The 27,575-nt window shown below is 39.0% G+C and overlaps 1 protein-coding gene and 1 pseudogene across 10 annotated transcripts in view; both read right to left on the bottom strand.

Moving 5' to 3' along the window:
• CBLB (Cbl proto-oncogene B) overlaps nucleotides 1-27,088 on the bottom strand; it is a 230,527-nt gene extending 203,439 nt beyond the window's left edge. For 3 of the 10 annotated variants that reach the window (XM_023754936.1, XM_023754932.1, XM_023754942.1), the window contains exons 1-3: nucleotides 26,329-26,587; nucleotides 25,388-25,569; nucleotides 8,591-8,841 (exon numbers count right to left, since the gene is read on the bottom strand). In XM_023754936.1, coding sequence (XP_023610704.1) covers nucleotides 8,591-8,841; nucleotides 25,388-25,569; nucleotides 26,329-26,500 — 605 coding nt within the window. In that variant the 5' untranslated portion in view covers nucleotides 26,501-26,587. Of the gene's footprint in view, nucleotides 1-8,590; nucleotides 8,842-25,387; nucleotides 25,570-26,283; nucleotides 26,588-26,633; nucleotides 26,886-26,948 lie in introns of those variants that run through there. The other 7 variants (XM_023754941.1, XM_023754935.1, XM_023754937.1 and 4 more) reach the window with 6 other exon arrangements.
• LOC111826313 lies at nucleotides 23,888-24,039 on the bottom strand (annotated as a pseudogene).
• Nucleotides 27,089-27,575: the final 487 nt, after the last annotated feature.

Raw genomic sequence — 27,575 nt, forward strand, 5'->3', positions numbered from 1 at the left:
AGTATTTCTGAAGCACTGTATCGCAAAACAGGACAGGACTACATTTTTATGACCTGCTCAATTAGTGCTTGATGCTAATCTGTTTGGATTTCTGGAAACTTCACTTCTTCATTAAATCACTGAAACACACACACACACACACACACACACACACACACAAACACACACACATAAAGATGCTTCTAGGGCTAGATTTCCAAGCATTCCTCAGGGCTATAGGATTATCACTGCAGCTTGTCTGTTTTATAAACATACTTTAATTTAGTTTTGTAAGAAACTGCCAAAGGAGCTTTCTTTAACTAAATAACAAATCTGCCACTTGAAAGACATCAGTCATCAACCTTCTCTGTGGGAGTATTATTATTATGAAACTAAAAACAGGCATTCTTTCTTAAGTGCTTCTGGATTTTAATTATCAAATTTGAATGTCACCAGATATTTAGTGAAAGGAAAACATCAATTTTAATAAGCTGCCTTAAGACTGAAAACATAAAAGGTATTCAACCATAAAGCCAACTTCACTTGAGTTTTCTGAGTTGGCTTACAGTCTTATAATACAATAGTTATCACTCTCAGGAATTTATAAACATTTGATGAACTCTATGCTGCAAGAAAAAAAATCTTCAATTTTAAAATGAAAATATCATGTGTGTATAATATATAATTTGACTTGGAAGGAACTTAAATGCATTGCAATAAAAATTTTCACAGCTAATAAACCAGGAGTTGGGGGATGAATGGTATTAACACAGGAATGAAAAAAAGTAAATAAAACAAATAGCAAATAAATGGATTAAATGTAAACACTTTATTTAAAAACAATGGATTTAAAGTTATACCTAATAACTTGTATTCTTTTATATTTTGAAATTGTACCCCAAAAAGGAAACTACTGGGGAAACCGCTTTCACTTTTTACTTACATGAAAATCAACAAGAAAATTGCTTTGTATCTGGTTAGCAAAGAAGCATGGATCTGTTAGCCATGAAGTCTTTAAGAGTCAAATTCTACAAGTTCTCACCTGCCCACTCTCACAGACGCCCTTTGTTTAACTTGACAACATTTGTCTAAATAACTTCCTTGTGGCCTCTATTTTCACAGTGTGTTAAAGAAATAAGCTCCTTTATTTCCAAACTTTAGAAAAGTATACTCACATCTCCCAGATAACTGAAATATGAATAAAAGCATTCTTATCAAAACTTAATAAACTTTTTACTCATTTATGATAAATCAATGTCAGGAAGAGATTCACGTTTTCTAAAGAAAATCCCATTTCCTACCTGGCAGACACACTTCCACTTAAAATGACTGACTAGTATTTGTCCTCTGAATCCAAGTTACAGATTGTCATTTTAAAACATTAAAAAGTAATATTTTCATTCCTCTAATCTTCCACTAAAATGGAAAAAAAATGCCTAGGATGCCAACAAATACAGAGAAAAGTTAAATAGTAACTATGTATGTTTACATTGAAATACTTGTGTTCAAAAAAACATCAATAACCTATTTTGATTTATTAAAAAATCATTTTTTTCTACTTGCACTTATCCCATGAAATGCAAAAGAACTGCAATTTTCACCATTTGTAAGTTAAAAAAGAGAAATAGACTAGGTTAATTTTTAAAGTGTAAAATTATTTTTTAAAAGAGTATAAGCCATTCCCTTTCCTGTATAGTAAATGATATTTCATAGAATAAATATCATTCGCTAGAGCACAAATTATTTAAAAGGAAGATTACTAAGATTAATTCTCCTGCAAATAATTATTGTGATAACAAAAACAATATTTTACCATAAACTTACTGAATTTGAAAAACTATAAACTGATGTAGCAACAGCAGCATTTGTCTGAAACAAACTACAACTTCCTTTTATGATGTCGAATGAAATATCTGAGCCCAAAAATATGGTGAATACCCAGAAAATAATTTAAAAGCTGAAAAAACAGATTGGAGTCAGGAAACCAACAAAGGTCACAAAGACACTTGGGGCAGAAATGGCCTCAGACCGTGAGATTGCTGCACTCAGTTCAGCAAGCATCTTTCCTCACTTCCTGCTCCTATGTACAGAGCTGCCTAGGAGAAAATGTGGAACTACATGACACTACAAACAAGGCCATTAACCTGTGAGGTCCAGTAGTAATTAAAACTGTTACATAAAGCCCACATTGTGCAAACAGGTTAATCTCTTTATGTGGTTAAACTGAAAACCCATGAGGAATTACAGAACTACTTCGATGACCATGTAACCAGCATGTTTTGTGTTATACAAACATAAATATTTAAATTAATGCAACATTATTCTTTGGCCAAAGCATTGTCATACAGTAGTATGAGGAAAGAAAGTAGGCTTGTTTGCAGCTTTGTGTGTTGTTGTCACTTTTATTGTTATTATTGTTGTAACTAATGTTTTTGATTCAGCTTTCAACTAAATCATGTATCTTTTATATGTCACTTCCACAATGTTTTGGTACACTAACTCATAAATTACAACACAGATATAAACAGCAAGCCGAGTGATCTGTAGTCCCTTAGCAGGAAAGGCATTTTATTAATGTAACAGGTTATACATTTTCCTTTCTTCAGCCAAATGGTCAGTGGAGAAAAGATTTTTTTCCTTAAAGATTTTAAATAAAGGCTATCATTTTCTAGAACTAATTTTTTGATGTCAAAATACTTCTAAAAAACATCTTAATTGGAGTGAATATTATTACACCAGCTATACAAACTATGATTTGGTTTCTACAATACACGTGCACAAGAAAAGGTCCAGGGCTTTGAGATAATATCAATAATAACACAACATCTGTGTAACACTCTCCGGCAGAAATATTTTAAAAGCCTTTATTTTCTTCACAGATACATTATCAAACACAGAGCTACTTAACACCTCAGTCAACTTTTGGTTTTGTTTCAGTGGTTGTAAACCAGAGTGTGGGAGGAAAGAAATGGGTTGTAGCCCTCTGGTTCACTGAAACAATTCTAAAATAAGGGAAATCTGCATATTATTAGGTCATCACCTCTGGGTGTTCTTAAAAACAGTACCCAACACCAGGCCTTAAGAGCCTGTGACTAATACATAACTTTTTATATGAAAAAGTACATTTTATTATTAAAATGGTCATCTGATGAAACTGCCAGTCAAGTCACCAAAGAAAGGCATCTCCATTAGTGTTAACATTTGTCAGCGATCACTACCTTCACACCCATTTGCTTCTGCCACTAACACTTTAAGCAATATGATAAGTTTCTCTTCTTCTCTGTGCTTCAAACTATAAATTCCTCCTTCTCCATAAGATCCCAACCCCCACTCCACACATATGCACAAAAACGTTATGTGTGCCAAAAATCACTGAATTACTCTTCCAAGAAATATCAGCTCAGAATGGCTTAGATCAGCAGTTCTCAACCAGTGGGTAGCGACCCCTTTGGCAGTCGAACAACCCTTTCACAGGGGTCGCCTAAGACCATCCTGCATATCAGATATTTACATTACGATTCATAACAGTAGCAACATTACAGTTATGAGTAGCAACGAAAATAATTTTATGGTTGGGTCACAACATGAGGAACTGTATTTAAAGGGCCAGAAGGTTGAGAACCACTGGTTTAGACACTCAGCTGGAGAAGCACTAGCTCAGTGAGAGGTTCGATTGTAAATAGAAAAAAAGAAAACAAACAAACAAACTATGGAGTAAAAGTGATACTAGATAAGGAAGAAGTTACCGTAAAAGTCGAGGAAGGCATGCAGCCTGCCTCTACGTAAGTCACTATTCCACCTATTCTCAAAGCAAGAGGCTTGCACTATGTGCCTTAGGACCTATTTCAGTAGTAAATAAATGTATCTATACTTTCTACCTCTTGCCTTCTATACAGGAAATACATTTTGTGGCATTTACTATATTTATCTTTCTATTTGTTTGTATTTTTATCACATATATGTTAAGTTGCTTTAAAAATTCAGACTACTCATATTTTTGCAATCAGTTAAAGCAGAAATAGTTCAAAATTGATACAGGAATTTTACCCATTTGCCCTTACATTTAAAGCATCCACAGAGTCTATTTTTGATACAACAGGAACATTAAAATAAACATTTGATTCATATACTCATCTAGCATAATTTTCTTCAATAAAGTACTAAATCACTAGAGAAAATATTGGTTTACACAATGAACTCCAAATTAATATTTTTATTATAATTGTCCTACATTTTTAATCTAACAATACTAATGTCCTTAGTAACATCATTTGTATAATTTAAAAAAATATTGTTTAGGGAATTTATAATATTCCCAATAATTAGTGTATCATACATGTAAAAGCCATTCTACTAAATAGAATACTCTGTTCCCTAACAACTAGGATCATGTTTTAAAGTTTCTTGTATATTCTATAGAACAAAATGCCCAAGAGCTTCATATACAATGGCACACGTTAGCCTCGGTTTGCATTTGGAATCCTAAGGGAATCTGGAATTGAGTGTAAAAACATATTACAACCAAAAGAAACATAAATCAAAAATCTATGTCCTTGTTATGATGGACCGAGAATGGTCCATTATGAATTATCCTATACAGTGGGGCCTTGACTTACAAGTGTCCCGACTAACGAGTTTTTCGAAATACAAACCGTCTCTCGGCCGATTTTTTGCTTTGAGTTGCAAGCTAAAATTCAGGTTACGAGCCAGCTTCAGATACGCCACCGCTAGTTGGCGCAGCGAACGTCACAGTGAACGCCACATCAGCCCAGCATCACGTGTCTCACTCATTCACTTTAATGATTTGACACACGAGTAATTTGAGTTATGAGCTCCATCACGGAACGAATTAAACTTGTAAGTCAAGGCCCCACTGTATAATAAAAGAGAAACATGCAAATTAACCATCCCTCGGCTATGTTTAACCCACACCCACAAGCCACGCCCATCAGCCAATCAGGAGAGAGTATGCAAATTAACCCAACTAAGATGGTGGCGGCCATGGGGCTGGAGCGAGCAGGAGGCTTGGGTTGCCCCTAGCAATGGGAGCCCTGGGCTCCACTAAAGGCTACAAAGTTTCAATTATAGAAGATAAATAAATCCCAGTTACCTGCCTCCAGCCCCCCCCAGCCCCGGCCCCATGGCCTCTGCTCAAGGAGGGACTAGGAGCCCCTGGCAACCCAGGCTTCCAGCCGGACCTGGCCTCTGCTCAAGGCTACGAAGTTTCAATTATAGAAGATAAATAAATCCCAGAAAAAAAAAAGAAAAAAAGGAGAGGCTGGGAGCTTGGGTCCCCGGGTGGGGGGGGGGGGGTGGCCAGCCTGAAAACAGCCATCAGCCCCTCACCCAGGCTGGCCAGGCACCCCAGCAGGACTCCTCCACCCTGAAGGGGCTGTGGGCAGCCTGAAAATGGCCCTCAGCCCCTCATCCAGTCTGGCCAGGCACCCTAGCTGGGACCTCCACCCTGAAGGGGCTGTGGGCAGCCTGAAAATGGCCCTCAGCCCCTCACCCAGGCTGGCCACACCCCCATGGGGTGAGGGTCTCCACTGGGAAGCTTGGCCAGCCTGCAAACAGCCATCAGCCCCTCACCCAGGCTGGCCAGGCACCCCGGTGGGGACCCCCCACCCTGAAGGGGGCATGGCCAGTCTGAAAACAGCCCTCAGCCCCTCACCCAGGCTGGCCAGGTACCCCAGCGGGACCCCCACCCTGAACCGGGACACCCTTCAGGGCAAACCAGCCAGCCCTCACCTATGCACCAGGCCTCTATCCTATACAATAAAAGGGTAATATGCAAATTGACCCTAACAGCAGAACAACTGGGAATAACTGGTCACTATGACACACACTGACCACCAGGGGGCAGACGCTCAATGCAGGAGCTGCCCCTGGTGCTCAGTACGCTCCCACAGGGGGAGCTCTGCTCAGCCACAAGCCAGGCTGACAGCTGCCAGCACAGGATGTCCGACTGCAGCTTAGGCCTGCTCCCCGCTGGCAAGTGGACATCCCCTGAGGGCTCCCGGGCTGCCAGAGGGATGTCTGACTGCCAGGTTAAGCCCAATCCCCTGGGGAGTGGGCCTAAACCAGCAGGTGGACATCCCCCGAGGGGTCCCAGACTGCGAGAGGGCACAGGCCGGGCTGAGGGACCCCCTGCTGCTGAGTGCACAAATTTTTGTGCACTGGTCCTCTAGTGATTAGATATTTATCAAATGTAAATTTTGCATAAACACAGCTGGCCACAGAATATGGGACATGGATGACAGTAAAATCTAACTAGGAATGCTAGACAAGCACAAAAACTAATAAACTTTGTCTTAAGGTTGAATTTAGGAGAGTGACAAAATTTAGACACTTAAAATACAGAATTTAAAGAGTAGTATCAATGTAACCAGTCATCATTATGCAATCTATCATCATCTACAGAAATCTACACACAATCAACCAAAATTTATAGAGTCCCCCATGATATCCTCCTACACAAAAAGTCACAAATATAAAAATTTATAAATGAAATGGTTTTTACATCTAATGAGTTAGAAAATGTTTCAAGTTACTAAAGAAGAAGTAAAAAGTGGGAATGAAGTTTACCACATTACATATTTCTACAACCATTAAAATACTGTAGAAACTCAAATTCCTGACCTAGAAGTTACACACCTTCTCACTGTCCTAATACCCTAAAATGTAAATTTTTAAGGGGCCAGGAAGAATTTCAGGGCTACTAAATCTGAATAAGAACTGTAAAGATATTTCCAGAAAAACTTAGTTTTATTAGATCAATGGTAGGACTACGAAGTGAAAATATAGTTTTAAACAAACATCTGGCTTCTCACAATCGTGGCCATTCTTGAAAGGTGTAAGAAGAAACAATCACTAGGATACATCTCTACCTTACTTCTAGCTCCTTCTGGCAATCCAAACTCCCCTGAGCAGTCCTGGGGAAGAGTCTTAGAGCTTTAAGTTAAAAGGCAATTGGAAGATTTACCAGCCTCAAGATATGTGGTCCAAGAATATTAAGTGATGAACCTACAGTTATATAATAGGTTAGACTACTATGCTTATGTTAGGGTTCATCACTAATTTAGAGAGCAAATAATGAATAAGTAAATCTTTATGCCATTTTACATTGGGGAGAGTGTTTTCCTATGTTTAAATTAGATGTTTTTATATTCTCTATACAATCCTATGTCTCATTAGGCTAATTTTCCCAAGCTGAAAGAAACATTAGAGGTTTCTTAGATATTTTTCTATATATAAAAGGAAAATAAAATCCACAGAGGTTACCTTAAACTGAAATTCAACTTAACTATGTTAAAACATTATATATTTTAATTAATACTATATTTGTTTTTCAGTTTGGAAATCTAAGTAGCACTATCAGTGAATATTCTCAATATATTTAAAATATCCCAGGAATCAAATGACTTATTATATTCTTTACTTGGTTTAAAGTAGATCATAAAATTTAACATTAAATTAGCCAAACAACAAAGCTTTAATGAGGAGTCTCTAAATCAAAAATTATGGCTACAAAATAAGGAGTCAGTTGATGCCTCCTCCACCCCAGTCTAGTTTCTCACTTAATAGACAAGTATGAGAATGGAAGCTACATCTCTCACCCACATCTACCACACCCACACATTCAATCAAGACTCCATCTTAAAGACAGTGTTTCCGATATCAAATGCTGGTGGATGTGGAGCAATAGGAAAACAGTGGCAATGTAAAACATTACAGCCACTTCAGAAGACATTTAGGAGTTTCTTACAAAGCTAAACATAAGCTTACCATAAGATCAAGCAATCATGCTCCTAGGTATTTACTCAAATGAGCTGAAAGCTTATGTCCACACAAAAACCTGCATATGAATATTTACAGCAGTTTTATCAATAATTGCCAAAAACTGGAACCAAGATGTCTGTCAACAAGTAAATGAATAAGCAAACTGTGGTATACCCATGTAATTAGTATTATTCAGTGATAAAAATAAAATAAAAACAAGCTATGAAGACATGGGGGAACCTTAAATGCATATTGTTAAGTGAAGAAAGCCAGTCTGAAAACATTATATTATTACATGCTTTCAACAATATGACTTTCTAAGAGGGTTAAACCATACTGCAGAGCAAAGGGCATTTTAAAAGCAGTGAAACTATTCTAAGATGATACTGTGCTAGAAAATACATGACATTATACATCTGTCAAAACCCACAAAACTGTATGACACAAAGAGTGAATGCAAATACAAACTATGAACTTTAGTTAATAATTCTGTATCAATATTGATTCATCAACTGTAACAAATGTACCACACATTACACAAGATATTAATAATAGGAATAATTGCATATAGGAGAGGGTACTTTCCAAGTAATTTTTATGTAAATCTAAAACCGCTCTAAAATATATTTTAAAAATTAGAACACTCTCTCACAAATTACCTATTATCATAAATTTTTATAAAACTACAAGGTCTAGATAATGTGAAAAGGGAATACACAATTAAAATGACATTTCCCCAAAGTAAACACATTTTAACATTTATGCTACCTGTGAAACAAAAGGCAACATAAATGACCTTAACACTAAGAAATAAAATCTGAAATAGTCTTACCTGTCCTGTGACTGCTCCTCGTACATCCTCTCCTTGCCTTCTTTAAAGAGTCTTATGGCCCGTTTTGACTTTTTCATTAGACTATCAATGTAGATTTTAAAATATTCATTCTCACTGAGTTGGGCAAGTTTCTGGTTGTCATCATATTTACTCAATATAAGTCGCAAATGCTGATATGTATCAGGTAAAATATCAAGTATATATGGTGGGCTATTTTTCAACTGAAGTTTGGGATTTTGGCACAGTCTGACCTAAAAAACAAAGACAAAAATAAAACATTTCATATGAACCACAATATTTTCTTTTATAGAGAAACTTAGTGAACGATGTACTATTTCTTCACTTTACATAGTATGAATTTTGACTTTAAATTATTAACACCAGTCTACAAAGAGTTGACAAATATCTGTATCTATCTTAATACAATTAAATCCTATTTCCTTCTCCTCCTATTCAGTTTTTTTTTTTGATTTTATTGAGATGACATTGGTTAATAAAATTATATAGGCTTCAGGTGCACAATTCTATAGTATATGAGCTATATACTGTATTGTGTGTTCATGGCCCAAGTCAAGTCTCCTACTATTACCATTTATTCCTCCTTTACCCTGTTCTACCTCCCGCCAACCCCCTTTTCCTCTGGTAATCACCATACTGTTGTCTGTGTACATGAGGTTTTGTTTTTTTGTTTGTTTGTTTGTTTTCTCAGGTTTTTTTGGGTCATACCTTTACTTTCAAGTCCTAAAGTTTTCATCCTCTCTTCTACAATGTCTCATTATTCATGGCTTAATAGAACTCCAGGGTATAATTATTGTATACCACTGTCTCTTTTTAAAATAAAAATGAGGAAATGAGTCTCTTCTGCTGGTAACCAATGTCTCATATCTATGTATTATTTTACTACATTGAACTCTTAGGTAAAATGCTTTCATAGATTTTAATTAATGTTTTATATATTGTTCCTAACCCTGGGGAGAATAAAACATAAGTGCAATTTTAATAACTGAGTTATTAAGTAGTAAATGGTGTCAGGTTAGAACAAGTCTTTTCCACCTCCCCAGATTCTCTCCCATGCCTATAAACCTGTGTTACAGTATAACCACTCGGTCATTCCATCAGGTGCCGCACAACCACTGGGTGTTTAGGGCTGCCTGCAGAACTGAAAATACCTTCTGGAGTGAACAAGAAAAGAGAGTAACTAAACTAGTACATTCACTTCCACATGTTCATGTGACTTTTAGTCAAAATCAACACATCTCATTCTTACCCCTTGAACCAGAGTATAAGGAACCACCCCATTTAGTATTTAATTAAATCATTGGGAATTGCATAAGAGTTCTCAACCTGTGGGTTGCGACCCCTTTGGTGGTCGAACGACCCTTTCACAGGGGTCACCTAAGACCATCCTGCATATCAGATATTTACATTACAATTCATAACAGTAGCAACATTACAGATATGAAGTAGCAATGAAAATAAATTTTTTTAGATATATTTTATTGATTTTTTACAGAGAGGAAGGGAGAGGGATAGAGAGTGAGAAACATCGATGAGAGAGAAACATCGATCAGCTGCCTCCTGCACACTCCCCACTGGGGATGTGCCCGCAACCAAGGTACATGCCCTTGACCGGAATCGAACCTGGGACCCTTCAGTCCACAGGCCGACGCTCTATCCATTGAGCCAAACCTGTTAGGGCAACGAAAATAATTTTATGGTTGGGTCACAACATGAGGAACTGTATTTAAACGGCCAGAAGGTTGAGAACCACTGCATAAGACCATATATAGAGTGAACTTGCAAAATGTACACATACAGGCACGTTTACTGAAAGCTAATGAATAGTAAACTTGAGGGTCCCTCATATACCTGGCTCTCTTCTAAGGCCTTCATTATTATTATTTTCTTTTTTTGTAAAATTCTCAAGAGCAAGACATTTTAAACACAATTGGTTAAGACTGCCGTCTTTTTCTAATATGACTTTCCTTTCATCACATTTATCCTGCTGTTGGTTGGCAATGGAGTAGCCATGGACATTTGTGGAATCTGGCTAATTAGAATTTGGGCTGGAGATACATTTAATTTAGCTTTAGTGGAAGGTACATGTGAAGTGCACAGTCACTTCTAGAATTAAATTACTGTCAGCAGTTGTAATAAAAGAATGACTTCAGGAATACTGTAAGTGCCCACGATGCTCACTAGCCCAGCATAGGAGCAGGAAGGTCCAAGTCAAATCGGGTCATCTGAGTGTGTCTAGTGGTACTCACAACTGTGGACAATGGAAGAGAATCAAAGTATAAAATGTACAGAGTGGAAATTCCCTGATGTTTGTGAATTTCTCATACTTTTAAAGTATGACTTGTTGTAACTTTATTTTCAAAGAAAATTCACCTTTATATCCAATTTTGTATCTATACTTTTGTATTTGTATTTTTTTTTAATTAAAAGGACCCCTCCCACCCTAACCAGTTTGGCTCAGTGGATAGAGCGTCGATTCTGGTCAAGGGCATGTACCTTGGTAGCAGGCACATCCCCAGTAGGGGGTGTGCAGGAGGCAGCTGATCGATGTTTCTCTCTCATCGATGTTTCTAACTCTCTATCCCTCTCCCTTCTTCTCTGTAAAAAATCAATAAAATATATTTGAAAAAATAAAAAACAAATAAAAGGACCCCTCCAAATTTCAGGTTTCACAAAACTTGCATCCTCTGCTGGGTACTCATAAAAGTGCCTGGGCCAAATAGAAAGCAGTTGAATAATAATACTTTCAAGAACCACAAACAAAAAATCAAGGAGGCCTGGCCAGTGTAACTCAGTTGGTTGGATGTCATGGCATGCACCAAAAGGTTGCTGGTTCGATTCCTAGTCAGGGCACATGTCCAGGTTGTAGGCTGGATCCCTGGTAGGAGGCAACAGATCGATGTTCCACTCTGACACCAATGTTTCTCTTTCTCTCTCCCTCTCCCTTCCTCTCTCTCTAAAAATTTATTAATATTTTTAAAAAACTCAAGAAAATAACAAATGAAAAAAAGTACTCAAACTTGCTATCTCTCTTGCTTTTTTTAAAATAAATAACCATATAATTTTTTTGTGGGGAGAAAAATCTTCCTCAAACTATCAAGCATGAGCCCCTAACTTAAGACAACCATTTGTCACATTCACTGAGAGCATCTATCTTCATATCTTCCTCCTCTTTGTATACAGTGCCCAAAACAGAATTGTCTAGCACATAGTAAATAGCCACACTCAAGGGGCCAAAGAGCCGCATGTGGCTCGCGAGCCGCAGTTTGCCGACCACTGGTCTAGCACATAGTACAGAACTAATAAATGGGTATACAGATGACTTGGTTGATTAACTCTGGAATACCATATAGCACATATATGCATAAGGTATATATAAAACACATAAATAGTATGATTTATTACTTCCCTATTTTCATGATTAAACTACACTAATATTCAAATCATTAACCCAAAGGTATAGGCATAGTTTAAATGTAAAAACTTCCCTAAAGACTGAGGAAGTCACAAATATATCAATGATTTAAGAAATCCTAGTTGAAATAGGATACAGTTTTTCAATGCTTAAAACTAAAAAATGGTATCAGAAGTATATACAAATTTCAAAAATATCTCTACTAACATCCTCCAGGAGCAGTTTAATATCAGCACATAAAACTTGGTACAACATGTCACAGTTTAAAAAATTATTAACTTGTAGTGAGGGCACTGGGCAGTTGCAAATTCATTTTCTCTATTGTTGAATATTTTAACTGATACATAAAATTTCTCCCGGGTACTTTTTTCAGACATTCCAAATAACTGTTCTTTAATAGATTCTTTTAAATGTTACACATTTTTAATTAACTATTATCTACCTAATCTTTTTCTCATTTGCTTTATTTAAATCGTAATTCTCTCTAGGAATTTATTGTTTCATTCAGTAATATTGTTTGAATAACTACTATATACCAGGTACTAAGCTTTGTGCCAGGAAATTACAGATGATTAGAAGATACTTCCTGACTCAGGGAGTCTGGCAGAAGAGACCTAGTTCTCTATAATTAACTTAGGAGCAAGGCAATTCTGCTCAAAGGGATCTTAGTAAAGATCCTGTCCAATCCATTCATTTTCAGATAAAGAAACTAAGAACTACAAAGATTAAGGGACTATTAAGAAGTCATTAATCCAACACAAGAGCCAGCATCTTCTGAATCTCAAGCTTGATCTTCTTTCTACCTATATCATAATTTAATTAGTATCAGACATATAATCAATGATCCCTGGCTAAACACATTTACAATTTTATTTTATTCCATTTGCAAATTTACATGAACTTTGGGACCCATTTTTTAATTTTACAAACCTTTGTGTGAGGCATTGTTTCAGGCCCTAGGGAATATAGAAAGAAAGAAATCACAGATCTATGAGTTTTGTAGTGAAAAAAACTAGTGGCTTAGAAAAGAATTGCAGGAGAATTTGAGCACTGCAAAACAGGAATGTATGAAGAGCTACACGGGAGTGTTAAGAAAGGCATACCGAAATTTGTAAAAGGAATATTCCAGGCAAAGGGTGTGCAAAGGCTTGAGAGGAAGCAGAGTGTACAGTGTGTGAAGAGCAGAGTCAATGCCCTCATTCAAAAACATAGGGACCCAGAAAACCCATGGGTGAGTGGTACAAGTAGGTTTGAAATCGGCTAGAGGCAGTTCATCAGGCCCTTACAGGTCACAGTTTTCTAAATTTGCACTGCGGAACGTGCAACATACAATGCTGAACTACCATATGCTGCTGAGCATGCAGTTCATCAGGTGGATTAGTATTAAATTCTGATTTATGACAGCTCATGCCGAAAACGAATAATCCTACACCAGGAATATGCCTTCTAAAAAGGTCAAATTCGATTCAATTCAATAAATATTTATTGAGTGCCTGTTATGTGCAAGGACTGCCAAAGCCAGGAAAGAAAAACTGCTTTTCAAAAAGCAGTATATTAAGGAGAAAAATCAAGCTCAACACAAGGTTCAAGTTCTGATTCAAGCAATTTAGACCTCTTCTAGAAGTACCCAAGTCACTCCCTAGAATGAAAGTGGGTCCCAACACAGCAGAGCTTACCCAAAGAACAAATCTGCAGTCACATTTTACAATGACAAACTTTTTAGGGCACCGACTGGTGCATGAGAGCATTGGTTCATTAGCAACATTACTCTCTGCTTTTGAACTAAAAGGCAAAACATTTAGTATTGGACTTAGGCTAAAAATTCCATTAAAGTCACTGACTCAAAGGATTTTAGAGCTAGCAAAAGAGGACCTTGGGGATCACCATGACTAACTCCCTCCCTTTGAGATGACAATACTAAAACACAGAAATGGAACCTAGTTGAGAGTCAGGCACTCTCTCCATTACAGTAAACAACTGCCCTGTGTATTTATTTAAATGTATTAAAGAATTTTAAGCAGACCTCTCTGTATATGTCCGCATTGTTTGACATACATAAAAAATATACGTCTAGTCCTAACTGGTTTGGCTCAGTAGATAGAGCGTCAGCCTGCAGACTCAAGGGTCCCAGGTTCGATTCCAGTCAAGGGCATGTGCCTTGGTGCGGGCACATCCCCAGCGGGGAGTGTGCAGGAGGCAGCTGATCGGTGTTTCTCTCTCATCGATGTTCCTGACTATCCCTCTCCCTTCCTCTCTGTAAAAAATCAATAAAATATATTTAAAATATATATATACGTCTAATCTATACATACTGTATATGTATTTCAATACATGAATATGTATGCACATATATAAAAATGTATATTCAATCATATCAAAGCAAAAGCACAAATATAAACACAGAATTTACAAGAATTTTAAAACCCATTAATTATTCCTAGAACACTCTTGCATTTAAAGAGTTTCCTGACTTTGCCTTAATTAAAATTTCCAGCCAATAGGTAAAAAAGAGTTATTAGGTCACCTCACATATTTCTTGCAAACAAGGTCAAACCAGCCCCTACAATGTATGACAAGGTCAAACCAGCCCCTACAATGGAAAGTTTACTGAACCAAATGGAAACTTTAACAGTAAGGAATTGTGTCTATATGGTAGCAGACTTTCATTACGAAACACACCTCACTTCATGGGACATTCAGTTATATTAAATCAAGTAATGTACCCATTTTTAAAAGCAATGCGGAAAGCCTGAAAGAATGCCTTGTCTCTGCTTCTCACGTAAATGTTGTAAGAGGTTCTGTATTGCAGTTACATAAAAGTACATCATCATGATAAAAAGCATCTATAAGTAATTTGGTTTGTGGTAGGCAGGCAGACGTGAGCAGAACAAAGATGATGGGCCAAGTACAGGTCACCATGGCTAAAAGCCCCGAGTGCCTAGCATCAGGCAAAACTGGGAAAACAAGGACCTCACCCCTAGGTAACCTTTCCTGTTCTAGCATATGCTGGTAATACTGTTCAGACTCTCCCCTGACCTTTCCTCCCCTGGCCTATTGCTAGTCATGTGGTTTTAGATCACCTTAGAGGAGGAACAAGAGGCAGGAGAATAACTTCATACAACCCCCAAACAAACCCTTGCACTAACCCCTAGGGATAACATCTAGACTTCAGTTGTGTTTCAGCTCCAGCACCAGAAAAGCAGCAAAACCAGACAAGGGATGCATGGCTGACCTCAGGACCAGATGCACTGACTAATGACCCCCTGCCCTGGTGCCAACCAATTGACCAGGACCCTGAAAGGAGACACCTGGAAAGCTGATGAATATTCTATTGAGATCCTCCCCCTGGGACCTCCCCTAAAGTCTCCACCCTTAAAAGCCCTTAGGACAGAGAACCCAGCACACTGTCCCTCTCAGAAGCACACTCATACTCTTCATGTTCCCCTTTGCTTCCCCCAGGCCAGGCACCTTTAGTGTTCCCTCTCCTAAGCTCCAAGGCCCTTCTTTTACCTTTGTAACTTAATTCCTGAGCCTATTTCTTATAGAGCTCACTTCTTCTTCCTCTCTGACTTTCTACATAAATGTCCTCTTATAATTTGAGTCTTGGCTCTGAACTCTTTCTTGGCCAGAACTCAAAGTACAGAGGTTGCTTAACCAAGCTCTGGTCTGACCGCTTGTCTAACACCTGGAGTGGTTATCACCGCCAACAGGTCTTTCCATTTGAATTCAGCAAATCATCACTAAGTGTACAAAAGGCAAAATGTATAAAGTATAGCCCTAACCCAGCGGTTCTCAACCTGTGGGTCGCTACCCCTTTGGGGGTCGAACGACCCTTTCACAGGGGTCACCTAAGACCATCGGAAAACACATATATAATTACATATTGTTTTTGTGATTAATCACTATGCTTTAATTATGTTCAATTTGCAACAATGAAATTGGGGGTCACCACAACATGAGGAACTGTATTAAAGGGTCGCGGCATTAGGAAGGTTGAGAACCACTGCCCTAACCGGTTTGGCTCAGTGGATAGAGCGTCGACCTGTGGACTGAAGGGTCCCAGGTTTGATTCCGGTCAAGGGCATGTACCTTGGTTGCGGGCACATCCTCAGTAGGAGGTGTGCAGGAAGCAGCTGATCGATGTTTCTCTCTCATCGATGTTTCTAACTCTCTCTCTCCCTTCCTCTCTGTAAAAAATCAATAAAATATATTTTTTTTAAAAAGGAAAAATGTATAAAGTATAAAATGTAAAAAGTATAAAAATAATATGAACTCTTCCTACATAGACTATCAGTTGGGCAAAACAAGAAAGTTAGCATATAAAATAGGATTTTGAGGAAACTAACAATTCCTCCATGGTTTTCAATGAAGATTTCTTTAGAAGACTGATATAATGAAGCACTATTAAAAACTGATTAGTTGTAATTAAAATGTCAATTGTGTATTCATTTGTTTGCAATTTTTCTTCCAAATAATAATGGAGCCCAGCTGGTGTGGCTCAGTGGTTGAGTGTGGACCCATGAGCCAGGATATCACCAGTTTAATTCCTGGTCAATCACCAATAGGAAACGTGAAGGAGGCAGTCAATCTATGTTTCCCTCTCACATCAATTTTTCTTTCTCTCTATTCCTCTCCCTTCCTCTCTCTCTAAAAATCAATAGAAACATCTATACTAATAAATGGGTAATATGCTAATTAAACTGGACATCTTCCGGACGTCCTTCCAGACAAAGCCATGGTGGCAGGGGTCAAGGCAGAGGCAATTAGGGGCGATCAGGCCAGCAGGGGAGGGCAGTTAGGGAGTGATCAGGCCAGCAGGGGAGCAGTTAGGGTGCGATCAAGCCGGCAGGGGAGCAGTTAGGGGGCGATCAGGCTGGCAGGGGAGCAGTTAGGGGCATCAGGCCAGCAAGCAGAGGTGGTTAGGGGTGATCAGGCAGGCAGGCAAGCAGTTAGGAGCCAACGGTCCCGGATTGCGAGAGGGATATCTGACTGCCAGTTTAGGCATGGCAGTTGGACATCCCTCGAAGGGTCCCAGATTGGAGAAGATGCAGGCTGGGCTGAGGGAACCCCCTCTCCCCCATGCATGAATTTCATGCACCAAGCCTCTAGTATTTTATAAAAAAAGAATAGAATTTCCTTAAGGGTAGAGAACATCTCTAATCGCACTGGTCTATCTCCTCACCTAATGTAGAATCTTATACATAGTAGATGTGCAGTAAATATGTGATGAAGGGAAGGAGGAAAAAGAGCAAAAGAACAAAGGAAGAACCTCTCAGAAGAAGCTAATAATACAGATAGGAAGTCTATGACGTATGATAAATCTGTCTAAAAAAAATGAGAACAAAGTTTGCAGAAGAATTTGATCTTATCAAATACAGGGGTAAAGATACTCTTGATTTACTTGTTATGGAAGGAGGCAGAATCATATTACTCTATGGAGCAGTGTGCTTGAATATGTATACTATGAACACAGACATTAAAATCAATAAAAGCTAGGATGTGGCCCTGCCATTTACTAGCTTTACAACCTTGGGTCAGTTTCTTCTTCTTGAAACCTCTTAGGATGTTTAATTCTTACAAGAGGAAATGTAAAGTGCTTTGCACAGGCCCTGGCACATAGGTGGCACTCACTATTTTTTAGTATTCCTTCTCCTTTCATATTTTATGTTATACCATACATGGCAAGATCCCTGCAGGTTTTGCAAAGGTATGAGAATTAGACCAAAGGTACTAACCACTTTGTAGATCATTAAGAGCTTTTTTACTTCCTAAAGTTTTTCATACTATCTGAAACTCTTAAATATGGAATGTTTTGTGCAGGAAAGCAGCAAATAAGGCTAATAAGCCCAGAGTATTTCTCCTGAGTACATCCTGATATAAAAATTTTAACAGGTAAAACACTTAATAATTGTCTTATTATTAATATTGGAAGATACTATGAGTGAGCTTAACTATTATTTAAATATGAATATGTTAAAAAGCTAAAACTTCAAAAGTTATTTTCAAAATGCTTCTTTCATTACTAGGGGGAAAAATCAGCAACTTACAAATATATAAAAAAATTTAAAACCCTTAAATAGATGCCCAAACATAGTAGATAAAAATAAGCATCCTGGCATCATTTAAGTCACAGCATGTTTCTAAGATGATTTTCATGTACAGGGTGAGAAATGATTTCTATTTCAATGTTTTACTTATTTACCCACTTAACTGCTAGAAGACAAGTAAAAATATATATATTATTTATCCTATAACATACAATTTTAAAACACATGGTTAAACATTACAAATGTTATACTTTAAATCACTTCCTTGTAACCAAGATAAAATTTACAAATGCTCTCAAAACTTGTGCTTATTTCCTCATTTCCCTTTTGTCTGAGTAGAAGTTAGTTATCTACCAAGGGTTTACTCTTCTACTTGTTCTTAGCCCTTCCCTTTCACCCTTGTAATCAAGGATGCCACTTTATCAATTCTATTTCCTTTATATCTTAAATCTTTCCCTACCTACATCCCCTAACCACCATCTACTAACATCTCCTACAGCACCCACAAACACAAAGTTATGCTCTGTTCAAACAGTTAAGGCATCATAACTTACTTCCTTCATTGGTTGTTGCAATTTTAGAACAATTTCTAAATAATCCACACACTCTTTTTTTTTCAATCTAGCCCCATCATATAAGTGAAACTACTCTGAAAGATCAACAGTGGTCTTTACTCAAGAAATTCAATGACTTCTTAAATTTTCATCCTACCTGATATTCTCCACTTGAATTTAATTTTCTCAGAATTTGAAACTATGTCCTTATTGATGCTGTCTCTACCCAAGAAATCAAAATGTTCCAATTATTTTCACACCTCTCTCATCACTGTTCTTTGAAACATTCTTTTCCCATCATTGCCATCTAATTACAGATACAACCTGACATACAGCCAAAAATTTCAATCTCTGACTTTTTCTCTGACTCTCACTTACTCTGCCTTGCTGAACTCTTACTGATCTACAGCTTGAAATGCTACCTCTATAGCAGTGTTCTCAACCTTCTGGCCCTTTAAATACAGTTCCTCATGTTGTAACCCAACCATAAAATTATTTTCGCTGCTACTTCATAACTGTAATGTTTCTACTGTTATGAATCGTAATGTAAATATCTGATATGCAGGATGGTCTTAGGCGACCCCTGTGAAAGGGTCGTTCGACCGCCAAAGGGGTCGCGACCCACCGGTTGAAAACCGCTGCTCTATAGGCTTGTCTACCAAACATATTCTCTAGTTTCAACTTCTCTCTTGAACTGCACATTCAATTTTTCTGACTTCAAAATGGATTTCACTCTGGCATGTCAAACTCAACATGGTAAAAAACAAATTTATCATGCACCAACTCCCAAGCTTCCTCTTTTTCTTCCTATGTTCCTTATATCATTAAGGGCATCACTGCCTTCAGAGTCAACTAGGCTGAAAACCTCAAGAGTCACTTTCACTTCACTTTTTCTTTCATTCTCTACATCTGAAGGGTCACCAGGACCTGTGGATTTTACCTCCAAAATACCTCCCACATTTGAACCAATACTTGCCATACCTACTGTCAATTCTCTAGCTAAGCCCTTCATTATATCTTGCCCAGTCTGTTTTAATTTCTCTTGATCATTATTACTACTTTTAAGTTTATTTTCTTTTAATCTTCCTTTGTAGAGTCAAGAGAGTAATCTATCTCACTATAGTCTTGACTTTTTCTCTACTCAAAGACTTCAATGGTTCCTTTGTCTAATAAACAAAGTTCAAATTCCTTGACAGAGTTGTAAAAGCCTCTCATCTTCCTCTAACACAGCAGTTCTCAACCTGTGGGTCGCGACCCCTTTGGCGGTCGAACGACCCTTTCACAGGGGTCGCCTAAGACCATCCTGCATATCAGATATTTACAATATGATTCATAACAGTAGCAACATTACAGTTATGAAGTAGCAACAAAAATAATTTTATGGTTGGGTCACAACATGAGGAACTGTATTTAAAGGGCCAGAAGGTTGAGAACCACTGCTCTAACACACCTTCTCTCACTCCTCAATCTCCCTTTACCCATTATTTCTTCAACCTATGCCCTCCACCTCACTGGAACCCAAAGCGTACAAATTAATAGCTTGATAGTACCTCCACCATGCTGCATTCCACACCAACTGTTCACCTCTGCCACATAGTATCTCACAGCACTTTATTTATACCATATTACAGCACTTACTGTATTTTACAGTCTGGTATGATTAATTATAAATCTCTATCTCTAGAGTTGGGATATGATAAATGAATGAGGAAATCAATAGACAGTATATAAAACAACTTTGAAGGAAAGTAAGAAGTTGATTCAAAATCTGAATGATTAAAATTTTATACCAGTTAAAAGATTACTAAGTGATTAAGGATTCTGCTACATATATGCCCTATATCACAAGGATAAGCCAAGGTAACTCTTGGGAGGATTCTTTTAAATCTTTTATTTTATCAAAAGCTTTTTCTAGCCCTAACCAGTTTGGCTCAGTGGATAGAGCGTCGGCCTGCGGACTGAAGGGTCCCAGGTTCGATTCCAGTCAAGGGCATGTACCTTGGTTACGGGCACATCCCCAGTGGGGGGTGTGCAAGAGGCAGCTGATTGATGTTTCTCTCTCATCGATGTTCCTAACTCTCTATTCCTCTCTATAAAAAATCAATAAAATATATATTTTTAAAAAAAAAAGCTTTTTCTAAAAGTGACAAGTAGCACAGCATGGCTAGACCTGGAGAGTATTATGCTAAGTGAAATAAGCCAAAGAAAAATACCATGATTTCACTTATATGTGGAACATAATGAACAAAATAGAAACAGACTCACAGACATAGAGAACAGATTGACAGCTGTCAGAGGAAAGGGAGTTTGGGGTAGCTGGGTGGAAAAGATGAAGATTAAGAAGAAAAAAAAGCAAACAAAAGTCATGTACACAGATAACAGTATGGTGATTACCAGAGGGAAAGGGGGGAGGAGGAAGTAGAAGAGGGTAAAGGGGAAATAAATTGTAACTGAAGGAGACTTGACTTTGGATGGTGAACACACAATACAATACACAGATGATGTACTGTAGAATTATACACCTGAAAACTATACAATTTTATTAACCAATGTCACCCCAATAAATTCAATAAAAATATTTTTAAATAAATAAACACAATAAAAGTGACAGGTAGCAAACTGTGCGATCACTTAAGACAAATTCAAAACCTAACTCAGTACTAAACAAAATTGCCCACACGATTACTGTGTTATCATCTACGTGAGTGGGTCTCAACCTTCCTAATGCCGCAACCCCTTAATACAGTTCCTCATGTTGTGGTGACCCCCAACCATAAAATTATTTTCGTTGCTACTTCATAACTGTAATTTTGCTACTGTAAACAATATGTAATTATATATGTGTTTTCCGATGGTCTTAGGCGACCCCTGTGAAAAGGTCGTTCGACCCCAAAGGGGTCGCGACCCACAGGTTGAGAACCGCTGATCTATGTAGGCCTACTCGGGCCCATGATTCTGCTAACACAGAACAATTTCCCTAAGGAAAATAAAATATGTAAAGAATTATTTAAATATATGGTACTTCCTGTCCCAAGGGCTATATGCCAAGGAAGATGGTATTCTCAAACCCAACAAATAGTTGTATATAATCCAAGCTTCTTTGATTAACAAACTTTAAAATATATTATGGACACAATGAAATTATAGAGATAAAGAATGAATTATATTCCAAGCTTGAAGACAAATGTGCTAAATGTACTAAAGATAAAAGGCGCAAAAGGCTGTTTGGCATCACTTTTTAAAGACTTTTAAAACTCTTTCAGTAATGTAATTTAAAATAAGTGACAAGGACAGTGAGACAAAATGCACGAAGGCACTCAACGTGCTTTGCTCTCTGCCATCAATTAATTACTTTATAATTTCCTGAACTGCCACACACACATGCTCAGTACATTTAGTATCTATTAGATAGAAAATTGTTTCCTCCATTTTTCATCACCTGGCTAAGATGCTTATGAAAATCATGTTCAGGAACCTCACATTAATAAATTATCATTCCTACCATACTGATTAGCAATCATTTCCTTACCCTCACCTCAGCACTTCTAGCAAGAGTACCATAATGCTGTTCCTAAAGGCAGTGGCCAGCAGAATCCAGACAGACAACTATCTCAACAGTGGCCAGAAAATAAGGGGGCAGTTCTCTTCTTTGTTGCCACTGTATTTTGTAAAAGTCTGCATCACAGCCCTTTCCATACTAAATGACAATTATGCATTTTTATGCATGGCTCTGCTGCTGGTCTCTGAATTCCCTGACAGGTTAGGGGTAGAGTTGTATCTTATCTAACTTTGCATCCCCAGTAATAAGCACTTAGTAGGGGCATAGTAGGCTCTCAATAAATGTTTATTATACAATGCTTAAAAGAAACCCATCTCTGCAAGAGCTTTGGAACGAACTCTACATTTCAAGTGTATTTGAGTTCCAATGTGTACTCATGAGTAATAGTCCTATCACTGTACCAAATAGAAATGAACTGACTTGAAAGAGTTTGGCATCAGCTACTGAGTTACACTAACTCACAGAACTAAGGTCAGAAAACATGAGACGCTTTGGGATATGCTACTATTCTTTTCCTCAGTAAATGTACTATGCTAATTCTATGCAACTGAAGTTTTGTTACAAAACACTTTGCATCTTATAAGGAACACAACTGAATGATTACTCTCTTCTACTCTCAGTGACCTTGCATAGAAAGACTTCCTTCTGAAAACATAACGATTAGAACTGGAATCTCAGGTGACTGTTTTAAATTCTAGAAGTTGGGGAAACAACACACTTACTGGACTGCTTCATATCCCCTGTAACTAACTAAACTCTTAACCCTACCCTTTACATAACCACCAGTTAACCTGAAATTATGATTTTCTGTTATTCAGAAGCTAAATTCATACTATCGCAATTACTTTACAAAACAGTTAGGTGATGTGTCAAGGGATTAACTTTTGGATTAATAATAAAGTTCCTGATATAATTACTGGGACAATGTTGAGAATCTGAACTACTTCCTTCACCACTGACAAAGAAAGATTGCTTGTTAAGGATTGCTTCTACACTACACAATTAAATAAAATATATTTTCAATTAGTAATGATCAATTCCTCTTTATTAATGTGTAATAGAATAGTAACAAACATACTGAACTCTTTTATAATGATTTATGTAGTTTCCTTCCACAAAGCCCACAGAACAATTTTCATCACTGACAAACAATGAAGACAAATGAGGTAAAAACCATACAGTGCACCTTTGCTAACACCCACACCCACATTCCACTAAGTAGAGAATTAAGATAATCAATTTCCTTGCAAGTCAAGTTTCTCAAATGAAGAGGCTAAACCCAAATCCACAAAAGGGTTAATAAAATAAACGATGGCAGAAGCTTAACTATTAAATATCCATCTATTTTACCATAACCCATGGTGAAATAAGTAAAAGTAGATAAAACGTACGTTAACCATCAGTTACAGACCAAAATTATGGACATATTTTTTAATGTTTCAAAAAGAATAACTTTATATTAACTATAGCTCACCACTTCCTTACATAAATCGTGTTCATGTGATGTTCTGTACAAATTCTGACCACTCAAAGAAGGGGGTGGAGTGGGAGGAACAGCTCCCTGGCAGAATCTGACCCGTTTTTTGTCCACTCATGTAACAGATAAGTTAGAGGAAAACCTTGCATTCCTTCTCTTATACCCAAATAATGATTTCAGCAGTGAGTGACCTTCAATTGCACACACTTTTTTTTTTTTTTTTTTTTTACTGTACAGCCCCCTTCAGTGCTCACAGCCCAAGGGTAAGGAGGCTGGGCAATGGTTTGAGGCTGCAACTTCCTCTGGCATGGGTCCACTATGAATTGCACACATTTTAGAAAAGGAAAGACAGCTAGTATTGTGCCTGCCAAATACATGCAATTTTTCCAACTGCATACTCCTCCTCATTCTTAAGTATCCAATGCTAAAAATCAAAACCTGACCTCAGCAGCAAGTTGCAGTTCTGACACTATGACGTCATTCTGTCTGGAGCACTTTAGTATCACAATTTGAATAAATTGGCAGAAGCTTAAGTAGGTCACACTGAAGCCCAAAACTAAGGTATTTATCTGGCAAAAATATTCTGGCTCTGCAGTTAGCACCACCAGCCACAGAATGACAGGCCTATCATTCATCTAACCATCTGTATTTTCCATAAGGACAAATGAAAATTAAGTAAATCTTATCACGGTCCTGTATTTGCTAATACCACTGACAGTGGCTTTTTGTGGCAAATATTTGCACACAGTTACAAACCAAAGTAAAGGTGACTGATACCATTTGATTTCATGAAGGCTTTGGCATATCCCTGCAAAATAATACTTTTTAAACCTCCATTTCCGCAATAATTAAGTTATCAAGAACCCTGAGTCAAGTAAGTTTAGAATTAGCCCCAAATATCTATGAGATAAAACCATAAGGTGCTAAAAACATTTACCAACACAAGAGGGGACAGTACTGTTGCTTCAAAAGCAAGAACTATTAATTCTGGATCTGACATCTGCTTCATTTCTTCTTGTGAAATTGTAGTTCTGAAAGCAACATGCAGAAACCACAGTGGTTTCTGATACTCAGCCCCACACCTCCATCATAAATTTTCCTTTCACGATAAACAATGTGCAATCAAAAGGTTTCCTGTTTCAAAATGGAATAGATGAAAGAAACTATAACTTTACCATTAACAACAAAAAAAGTTTCTTAATGAAGATGATTTCTCAAAGATGAAAATGGAAATTCTCTCAAATACTGCTTCCTCACTTAAAGACTAATCTTTTTCCCCTGTAAATATTCTCAGCATCACACATTGTGATTGACATGAATGGTCCATCAAAGACTTCTTAAATTACCTGTTTGCACTCTTTTGTTATCTAATTAATAGCAACACAACTTCACATTGGATAGAACAAACACTTCCAAAGTATTCTATGGCCATGCATCTAACAAAGAGCAACCAACAGTACAAACTTTGCATATCTGAGTCATATAGAGGAACTTTGAACCTTGAAGAGTAGGACAAAAGGGGGGAAAAAGTCTCTGCTCTGAATCCAAACACGGACTGGATGGATTCAAAACACAGAGTGGATGTTAAATAAACTAAAAGAGCCAATCCAAATGAAAAGATTGTTGCCATAACAATAATTATTATTAATTACCAGTATAAATAAAACTGAAGAAACCATATCCAGGGTGACTAGGTCTAAGTACAGGCACAGTCAGACAGAACTTACCACTTTGTCCATGAGTTTCCAAGTTTTCTCCACAGTTCTGCGATCTGCTGCTGCTTGCTTAGGGGGTCCAACTGCATCCTGAATAGCATCAATAATGCCCAAAATGCGTCCTTTTCGGGGGTTTCCTCCACGACCACCAGGGTTTCTGCCATTCATAGAATTCGCCATCTGGAATCTCAGTTCTTCGAGAGGAAATTAAAAAAAAAAAATAAAAGTTAGTTGGTCATAAAAATACCCAAAAGAAAACTGGCCTGGTTAAACTTGCACCCACTATACCTTCCTACATCAATGAGAACAAAATCCAGGGTCCCAGATGCAACTTTTCAAAAGTGTGTGAATTTGCACTCTCAATTTCTACACACCACCGTTTTAGGAGCCTAGAGCTTGGATTTGCATTTGGAACACTACGGGTTAAAAATGCATCCTTCTCACATTTCAAGTAGGGAAGGCTTGATTAATACCCAAGTCATAACAACAAAAAAACTTACAGGGGTTTCCTCCAACTAGTGGAGAACATAATGTTCTCCCCACCTCTGCCTCAATTCCAACTCAAAATACTAGAACTGAAGCCCCTGGAAACATGTGTGAGAGCCTTACTCCAAAACCGCCCTTTCACTCAGCTTTTACCAAGTTACATAAACGTAAAGATTTTTCTACAGAAGCATAAGGGGCACGCATGTCTGTTGTCAACAAAGGCTCCGAACTTGGATATTCCCCGTTAAAAACCACCAATTACTGACACCTGAACAAGGGTAAGCGAACACACGATTCTTTAAACCTACGCAGCTAGCAGTTCACCCCAAGTTAAGACCCTCTCCCCCCAACCCCTCCCCCCAAAAAGAACAAGAAACAAACAACAAAAAAATCCATTTTCAAAGAGAGGGTGAGAAACTGACAAGAGCGGCCACAGAAAGAAAGAGTTCACTTCTTTCGCTCCTTGCCTCTCCTCTCACCCAAGGGGGGTGGGGGTGTACAAAGCTTTGTTTCGGGGCGCCTGTGCCCCCGTCCCTGCTCAGCGTCCTCGCCTGTCACTGCCGGACCTTGGCCAGGAGAGGAGGGCGGACGGAGAAGGGACAAAGTCGCCCCTCGCGCCTCCAGCGCCCGCAGCCCCATCCGTCCAGGGCGCTCGGGAGCGGGCTCCCCAGTGCACGCACCTCCCCGGTCGCCCGCAATCCCAGCCGCCTGTCGGCTTTCCTCCCTCCTCTTCCTCCTCCCGGGCCCGGCCCGCGTTCCGGGCTTTAAATACCCTCTTCAGGCTGCGCCGGCGGCGGCGGCGACAGCTGGGACTAGGGCTGCCCCCTCTTCCTCAGGGGCGCGCGCCTGGCTGCCCCCGGGCCCCCGGGACAGAAAGAAACGCCGAGCCTCCCCGGCGGCCCCCTTCCCGCCTGGCCTCTCGGCGCCGTCTCTGTCCCGAGACACGCGTGTGCACGAGTCCGACTCGACACGCGCGAGCCCACGGAGCGTGGGCAGCCCGGGCTGGCAACACCGGCGTAAACCCCAGCTCGCGAGGAAGGAGCCACCCGGAACGGCAGCCAACGAGACGGGGAGACGCAACAATTACCGTCAAGACCAATCCACACCCGCTCGGTCCTCCCGCCCGACTCGGGAGGCCGCGGGACGCCGCCGCGGCACTAGCGGGAGGAGGAGACCACTCGCTGGACACTCCACCCCTGTACCCTACACACACTGAGACGGGGCGCGGGGCGGGGCCGGGGGCGGGGCCGCTGCGGGCTGGACCAATCCCGTCGGCCGGTGCGCTGCCAGACAGCGCGCGGCGCCAATGGGCGGGAGGTGCCTGTCCTCTCCCCGCCACCCGGTCCACGTCTTCCACGGTACACAATGGCCCCAAAGGAAGGACCGCTGGCCGCCCGGCCCAAATGAAAGGGGACTCCGAGGGAAATGGGTAGACTGGTCCCACCCGGGAACAAAAGTGGAAAAGGGAAAGGAAATGGAAAAGATTCAAGGCGCTAGGGAGCTGACCAATAGGGAGTGGGCCGGTGGGCGTGAGCGTTGGGAGCTGGAGCCCAAGCCAACTGGGGCTAAAAGGCGGGACTTCCTGCTTTGCTCACCTTCCTAGTCTTTTGTTTCATAGCAACGGAGTAGTGCCCGAGAGGGTGTTGCTGCTCTATCCTGGGCGTGTCCCAGGCCCAAGAATTTCAGTTCCCCAGGGCTGCCAAACTCTCCTACC

The sequence above is a fragment of the Myotis lucifugus genome, unplaced genomic scaffold (genome assembly GCF_000147115.1).
Source record: "Myotis lucifugus unplaced genomic scaffold, Myoluc2.0 scaffold_67, whole genome shotgun sequence".
NCBI classification, from domain to species: Eukaryota; Metazoa; Chordata; class Mammalia; order Chiroptera; family Vespertilionidae; genus Myotis; species Myotis lucifugus.